General features: G+C 40.8%; 1 protein-coding gene across 1 annotated transcript in view; it reads left to right on the top strand.

Annotated features, from left to right (window-relative positions):
- TRIP4 (thyroid hormone receptor interactor 4) overlaps positions 1 to 8,230 on the top strand; it is an 84,293-nt gene that overhangs the window by 15,160 nt on the left and 60,903 nt on the right. Inside the window, exons 5-6 of the mRNA XM_011940565.1 lie at positions 3,066 to 3,202; positions 6,032 to 6,247. Of these exons, the coding sequence (XP_011795955.1) occupies positions 3,066 to 3,202; positions 6,032 to 6,247 (353 nt within the window). The remainder of the gene's footprint in view (positions 1 to 3,065; positions 3,203 to 6,031; positions 6,248 to 8,230) is intronic.

Genomic DNA, 8,230 nt, shown 5'->3' with positions numbered 1-8,230 from the left:
CTCGGCTCACTACAACCTCCGCCTCCCGGGTTCAAGCGATTCTCCTGCCTCAGCCTCCTGAGTAGCTGGGACTACAGGCGTGCGCCACTATGCCCAGCTAAATTTTGTATTTTTAGTAGAGATGGGGTTTCACCAAGTTGGTTGGCCAGGATGGTCTTGATCTCTTGACTTCTTGATCTGCCCGCCTCGGCCACCCAAAGTGCTGGAATTACAGGCATGAGCCACCGCGCCCGGCAGTTAAGGACAGTATTAAAAGGAAAAACAATATACTCGTTACCCACTACTTAATGCAAATATTTCATTTTGTTCCTGACTTGGTTCATAGTACTTTTTGTTTTATATAGACAGATTGGTTAGGATTATAATGTAGTAATCTGTGTAAAAACATTTGTTTTTCCATTTTTCCAACTAATTCATAATTAGCTGCTATCTTGCTATATATTCTTCATAATTGTTTTTAGTAGTTAAAAATAGTCTGTTAACTTGGTTTATTATAATATGATTTTTCCTAATTACTGGATATTTGTTTCCAAATTTTAAATAATATCACAAATCGTCACCTTTATTAAGATAGCTTTTGATTTATTTCCTTGTGATAAATTTCTAAGAATAATGTTACTACGTCAAATAATGTGATCTTTTTTTGACACTTGAGATGTATTTGCCAGATTATTTTGTCCAAATATCATATAAATCGCCGGACATGGTAGCTTATGCCTATAATCCCAGCAATTTGGGAGGCTGAGACGGGTGGATCACCTGAGGTCGGGAGTTTGAAACCAGCCTGACCGATGTGGATAAACCCTGTCTGTACCAAAAATACAAAATTAGCCGGGCATGGTGGCACATGCCTGTAATCCCAGATACTCGAGAGGCTGAGGCTGGGAATTGCTTGAACCTGGGAGGCAGAGGTTGTGATGAGCCAAGATTGCACCATTGCACTCCAGCCTGGCAACAAAAGCAAAACTCCATCTCAAAAAAAAAAAAAAAAAAACATACTAATCTATAGCAGTATTAGCGTTGTACCCAGAAACCTGTTCACTCTTGAGTTTTGACATTTCAAATTTGTTTTAGTTGTAAAAGGCTGTAATTTTTTTAAAATTATTATTATTGTTTGTTTGTTTGTTTGAGACAGAGTCTCTGTCACCTAGGCTGGAGTTCAGTGATGTGCTCTCGGCTCACTGCAACTTCTGCTTCCCAGGTTCAAGCAATTCTCCTGCCTCAGCCTCCTGAGTAGCTGGGATTACAGGCACCTGCCACCACACCCAGCTAATTTTCGCATTTTTAGTAGAGACAGAGTTTTGCCATGTTGGCCAGGCCTCCTGACCTCAGGTGATCCACCCACCTCGGCCTCCCAAAGTGCTGGGATTACAGGCATGAGCCACTGTGCCGGCCTGTAATTTTGTTATTAAAGAGGTTGCACATGCCTCTATATTTTTTTCAATTAGATGTTAAGGTAATCATTCTGAGAAAAAATGGTTCTGATTCTACGTACTCTCCTTGTTTGTTCGTTTTTAGACAGTCTCTGTCAGGCTGGAGTACATTGGTATGAACACATTTTACTGCAGCAATTCTCCTGCCTCAGCCTCCCAAGTAGCTGGGTCTACAGACATGTACCACCGTGTCTGGCTAATTTTTAAATTGTTTTTACAGATGGGCTCTCATCATGTTGCCCAGGCTAGTCTTGAACTCCTAGACTCAAGTGATCCTCCCATCTCAGCCTCCCAAAGTGTTGCAATTACAGGAGTGAGCCACTGCACCCAGCCACCTAACCCATTTTGGATCTTGGGTGTATCATAATCTATGGCTCTCTTTTCTGGGATATATAAATTTATAATATGCTGTCAAAGAAGATAGCACAACTATGGAATCAATGTTGGCTTTAGAGTTATACTGGAGCTCAGATTTTGTTTCTAGGGTCTAATTTCTTTCTTTTTTTTTTTTTTTGAGATGGAGTCTTGCTCTGTCGCCCAGGCTGGAGTGCAGCGGCACGGTCTCGGCTCACTGCAAGCGCCGCACCCTGGGTTCACGCCATTCTCCTGCCTCAGCCTCCCGAGTAGCTGGGACTACAGGTGCCCGCCACAATGCCTGGCTATTTTTTTGTATTTTTAGTGGAAACAGGGTTTCACTGTGTTAGCCAGGATGGTCTCGAACCTCAGCCCCCCAAAGTGCTGGTATTACAGGCGTTAGCCACCGTGCCCTGCCGCTTGTCTAATTTCTAACTGTGTGAACTCAGTAAATTTATAGTCATCTCTGAAATTCAGTTACTTTATCTGTAAAATAAAGATAATACAAACTGCCTTACAGGATTATTGTGAAAATTAAATAACATGTATACTAAGTGCCTCAGCATTTAGCAGGTTCTCATTAAACTGAAACTGCTCATTTCTGCCCCTTTTGTGAAATTTTCTTTTTTCTTCCATTATTTATTGTTTAGTTTTGATAATATAAAAGTGTATTTAGGCTGGTGTGGTGGATCATGTTTGGAATCCCAGTACTTTGAGAGGCTGAGTTGGGAAGATTGCTTGAAGCCTGGACTTTGAGACCAGCGTGGGCAACATAGTGAGACCCCCTTTCTACAGAAATTTAAAAATTCAGACACAATGGCATGTGCCTGTTGTCTCTGCTACTCAGGAGGCTGAGGTGAGAGGATCGCTTGAGCCTAAGTTTGAGACTGCAGTGAGCTATGATCACACCACTGCACTCCAGACTGGGCAACAGCATTAGATCCTATCTTGAAAAAACGTATATTTAAAGGTAACATTCAGCAAATTTTTTCACTAAGAAGGCATTTTTATGTCACATTCTTAAATACGTTGGTGCCCTTAGTGAACCAAATTTTTATAAAGGAAGAAAAGATCCCTACCATTTATTGAAAACCTGTCATGTGTCAAGCACTGCTTAATGCTGTACAAGTAAGTCCTGGACTGTGTACTTGTTTTCCATTGAAATGAAGGCTCCAGGCCATCAGGCCAGAACCAGATCTTCTGATGTTTTGTTCTTTGTTGCACACTGGTACAACTAATTTGTATTTAGAGGCTGACACCATTTGACTTCCTTATTGAATTTCAGGGGTGGAGAATTCTGGAAAGGTGGACATCTCTACCAAGGACCTTCTTCCTCATCAAGAATTGCGAATTAAGTCTGGTCTGGAGAAGGCTATCAAGCATAAAGACAAACTGTTAGAGTTTGACAGAACTAGGTATGAAAGGGTTAGAATAACAAATGCTAAGAAATAAACTAGTCCACAGATTCTGGCCATTATTTTGGTACTCGATACCTTCTCAAAGTGGAGTGTGAAAGAGTTTATAGCAAAAGAAGAGCTGGATGCTCTACATAGGAGGCCTACATCTTGTTTTTTAATCCATGTTTGAATAATATAGGCTCCCACCAAAAGAATCCTGTCCTGTAGCATTTTTTGATTCCTGGTAAATGTTAGCCTATTCCCTGGACAGTTGATGTGAGTTGACATAATTCACCACTTGTTTTACTTGTAGCCATTCATTCAGTCACCTGTATTAGAGTACCTGTTATGTGCAAACTGTTAGGCTGGGCTCTGGAGAATCTATAAGGAATTGCCTCTGGGAGAACATAGGTTATGCCCTATCATAGGAAGGCATGATTTACCCTTCTCCTTTCCTTTGACTAAATTTGTTTTTTGATTCAATAATCAATATATTAAAATACAACTAAATTAACGTTATACTCCTGCATTATTATTGTTTAGCCCATTGACTTCTCTTTATGAGATAGATTTATGATAATTCTGTTTTTGACTTCCTCCTTATTTTTTTCTTTTGAACAAAATATTCGTTGAAAACCAGTTGGTGGTAAAAAATGTTTGGATAGGATTTATATGTTCCCTTCTCAAATGACTCTGTGAGGGTCCTCAGAGAGACCCTGAATCTCTTGTAACCTGAGAGTCTATTCCTGGCATTGTAATATTTTGATGAGACATTCCTGCTACTTTCAAACCATTTGCTATGAATACATGAGATCAGATTTAGAAAACTATTCCTTAAATAAACCCATCACAAGGTGTGTAACTCATATTCACTCTTCATCCTTTCAGTATCACATTTCACCATACTCAGTAAAACGTAGTTTTAGAAATAGAAATGGAGGCCGGGTGTGGTGGCTCATGCCTGTAATCTCAGCACTTTGGGAGGCCGAGGCGGATGGATCACGAGGTCCGGAGATCCAGACCATCCTGGCTAACACGGTGAAACCCCGTCTCTACTAAAAATACAAAAAAATTAGCCGAGCATAGTGGCGGGCACCTGTAGTCCCAGCTACTCAGGAGGCTGAGGCAGGAGAATGGTGTGAACCCAGGAGGCGGAGGTTGCGGTGAGCTGAGATCGCGCCACTGCACTCTAGCCTAGGCGACAGAGCAAGACTCTATCTCAAAAAAAAAAAAAAAAAAAAGAGAAATGGAATGCACTTCTTGATCAACAGAAACTGGAAAAGGATCTCTCCCTATTATTGCTGCTTTGCTGGTGTGTTCATGGGTACCAGTTTCATTATCTAGGTTTTTGTATAAGACCAATTTCCACCAGGCACAGTGGCTCACACCTGTAAGCCTACCATTTTGGGAGGCCAAGGCAGACGGATTGTTTGAACCTGAAAGTTTGAGAGTAGCCTGGACAACATAGCAAAACCCCGTCTGTACAAAAAATACAGAAATTACCTAGGCATAATGTCACATGCCTGTAATCCCAGCTACTTGGGAGGCTGAGGTGGGAAGATCGATTGAGACTGGGAGGTGGAGGTTACAGTGAGCCGAGATTAATCCAGTGCACTCCAGCCTGGGTGTCATAGCGAGATTGTCTCAAAAAAAAAAAAAATTTCTTCCAGAGTACTGTTAAAAATGTTTCTATTCTAAGTCTGCTTTATTTTTGTTTTATTTTTGTGTGTATGATCCACCAGCCTCAGTCTCCCAAAGTGCTGGAATTATAGGTGTGAGCTACCGCGCCTGGCCTAAGAAGACAGTTTTTTTACAATTCTAGCTGAGTATGAAAATTTGAAGTCAATATATGAATCTAACTTCAGTATTTCACTTATGTCTATTTATGTCACTATTTGTAATTATGGGGAAACTTAATCTTAACTGGATTTATGACATTGCAGTAATCACTCACCTTCTGTGAGCCCCAGGCTTATTATATGTAGAATGAGAGAATTAGACCATCAAGATTGCTTCCAGTTTTTAGTTTCTCTGTCAGTACGATCTTAGAAATAAGCCTGACTGTCATATCTTGGAACTTGGCCCCAGTGCATTAGTGAGAGCCTGCAAAGTGGGGTATAGGTAAGACCATATAGTATAGGGTAATAGAATGTCTTAAGAGTAAAAAGTTGACCAGGTGCAGTGACTTACACCTGTAATCCTAGCACTTTGGGAGGCCAAGGTGGGTGGATCACAAGACCAGGAGTTCAAGACCAGCCTGGCCAAGATGGTGAAACCCCATCCCTACTAAAAATACAAAAATTAGCCAGGCATGGTGTCGCGCCTGTAATCCCAGCCACTTGGGAGGCTGAGGCAGAGAATTGCTTGAACTGAGGAGGCAGTCATGCCACTGCACTCCAGCCTGGGTGACAGAGCAAGACTTTGTTTCAAAAAAAAAAAAGAAAAAAGTAGTTAAGCTACAGAACTGAGACTTCAGCAAACTCCAGTAAGCAAATAAGCCTAGGAAGAATAGACTGGATCCCAGTTACAGAGGGACTAGGATACTTAGTAAGCTGTCAGACATGAACTCAGATGCAGCAAAACTAGGCTGAAGCCCAGCTTTCAGAAGGTAGAGGCTGGACTAATATGAAAGGTAGAAGGAAAATGGATTACGGTGCTGTGTCTTTTCTTGCCTGAGGTTGAGATAAGTTCTAAGAGCTGAGCCTACACTGGAAATAAAACATATGCAGAGCTTGACTTGATTTTGGAACATATTTGAGATATTAAGCTACCTTGAAACTGTTTTCCAATAATCGGTCCTTATTTGTCAACAGATGACCTAATTACCATGTGTTCCCTTTTTCTCAGTATTCGAAGGACCCAAGTCATTGATGATGAGTCAGATTACTTTGCCAGTGATTCTAACCAATGGTTGTCCAAACTTGAGCGGGAAACCTTGCAGAAGCGAGAGGAGGAGCTGAGAGAACTTCGACACGCCTCTCGACTTTCTAAGAAGGTCACCATTGACTTTGCAGGAAGGAAGATCCTGGAAGAAGAAAATTCACTAGCAGAATATCATAGCAGGTGAGTGAGCAGCACTAGGAAGGGTGTCAAAGAAGGAATAGGTTGACCATAAAGGATTTTCCCTTTCTAGTGGATCTTTTATTTTTGTTGATTTAAAAAATGTGTTTATTTGGAATGGAAAGCATGTAAGAATAGCTAAGAAAAAGTTTTTAAATGAACACTCCTACCAGATAATTACTGATTTTTGTCGGTTTTTTTTTGAGATGGAGTCTCGCTTTGTTGCCCAGGCTGGAGCACAGTGACCCGATCTTGGCTCCCTGCAACCTCCGCTCCCGGGTTCAAGCCATTCTCCTACTTCTGCCCCTTGAGTAGCTGGGATTACAGGTGCCCGCCACCATGCCCAGCTAATTTTTGTATTTTTAGTAGAGACAGGTTTTCACCATGTTGGCCAGGCTGGTCTCAAACTCTTGACCTCAAGTGATCCACCTGCCTCAGCCTCCCAAGTTGCTGGGATTATAGGCATGAGTCACTGTGCCCAGCAAAAAAAAAATTTTTAAAACAATGAGATATAGTTTGGGCACAGAAATAGATTAATGAAACAGAATCCAGAAAGAGATTGGTATGTTTACATTGTGTGTGTATGTGTGCACGGGTGTGTGTATATATATATATGTGAGTTTAGTAATCAATAAAGCTAACATTTTTAGTCACTAAAGAAATAATTAAAATTGTTATTTTGGAATAATTGCCCGTTTGGAAAAAAATCTAGGTAATGTCTCTACCTCAAACCATTCTATGATGCTGTAATAAGTTTCACTGAAGAGTTAAATATAAATAATACAAAGGGATCAGAAAGAAATACAGAATCATAGGAGAACATAATTATAGTCTTGGTGTGATAAAACTCTTCCGAAGCAAGATACAAAATCCTGAAGTCATGACTACATAAGATATTTTAAATAAAAAGACAGTACCAAGTTGGAAGAAAGTATTTTAAGTGGTTTTAACAGTCAAAGGAGCAATATCCATACTATATAAGTAAGACCTCTAGCAAATTAAAAGAAAATGACCAAAAACTCCAGCAGAAAAATGGATAAAAACTAAGAACAAACAATTTACAAGTGGGGACGTACAAATAGCCAATAACATTTGAAAAGATGTTCAACTAGCCATCAGGAAATACGGATTTAAAAACATAATATATCAGTTCACGCCAGGCGCGGTGGCTCAAGCCTGTAATCCCAGCACTTTGGGAGGCCGAGACGGGCGGATCACGAGGTCAGGAGATCGAGACCATCCTGGCTAACACGGTGAAACTCCGTCTCTACTAAAAGAATACAAAAAACTAGCCAGGCGAGGTGGCGGGAGTCTGTGGTCCCAGCTACTCGGGAGGCTGAGGCAGGAGAATGGCGTGAACCCAGGAGGCGGAGCTTGCAGTGAGCTGAGATCTGGCCACTGCACTCCAGCCCGGACGACAGAGCGAGACTCCATCTCAAAAAAAAAAAAATAATAATAATATATCAGTTTTTTTGGCGCATCAAATTTGGCTTAAATTTAAAGAAAAAAATACTGCATATTGTGTGGTTATAGGAAAATGGGGATATTCTGTTACTGTGAATGGGAGTATTAAAATGGTGTAGCCTACATACTGTATGATTTTAACTATTCAGTAGTTTCCAGGGATTAGAAGAGAGGGAGGAATAAATAGAAGGAGCACAGAGAAGATTTTTAAGGCAGTGAAACTACTCTGTATGTAATTATAATGGTAAATACATGTCATTATAAATTTGTCCAAATCCATAAATTGTACAACACCAGGAGTGAACGCTAATGTAAACCATGGCTTTTGGGTGATAATGATGTGTCAGTGTAGGTTGATCAGTTGTAACAAATGTACCACTCTGGTGAGGGATGATAATAATGGCGGAGCCTATGTATTTGGGAGGTCTTGGGGAATGTGGATGACCTCTGTATGTTCCTCTCAGTTTTGCTGTGAACCTAAAGCTGATCTAAAAAATAAAACCTAAGGCTGGGTGCAGTGGC

Source organism: Colobus angolensis, unplaced genomic scaffold (genome assembly GCF_000951035.1).
Source record: "Colobus angolensis palliatus isolate OR3802 unplaced genomic scaffold, Cang.pa_1.0 Scaffold19, whole genome shotgun sequence".
In the NCBI taxonomy this organism is placed as follows: domain Eukaryota; kingdom Metazoa; phylum Chordata; class Mammalia; order Primates; family Cercopithecidae; genus Colobus; species Colobus angolensis.
Note: the sequence above shows the minus strand (reverse complement) of the source record. Positions and strands in the feature narration are given on the sequence as shown.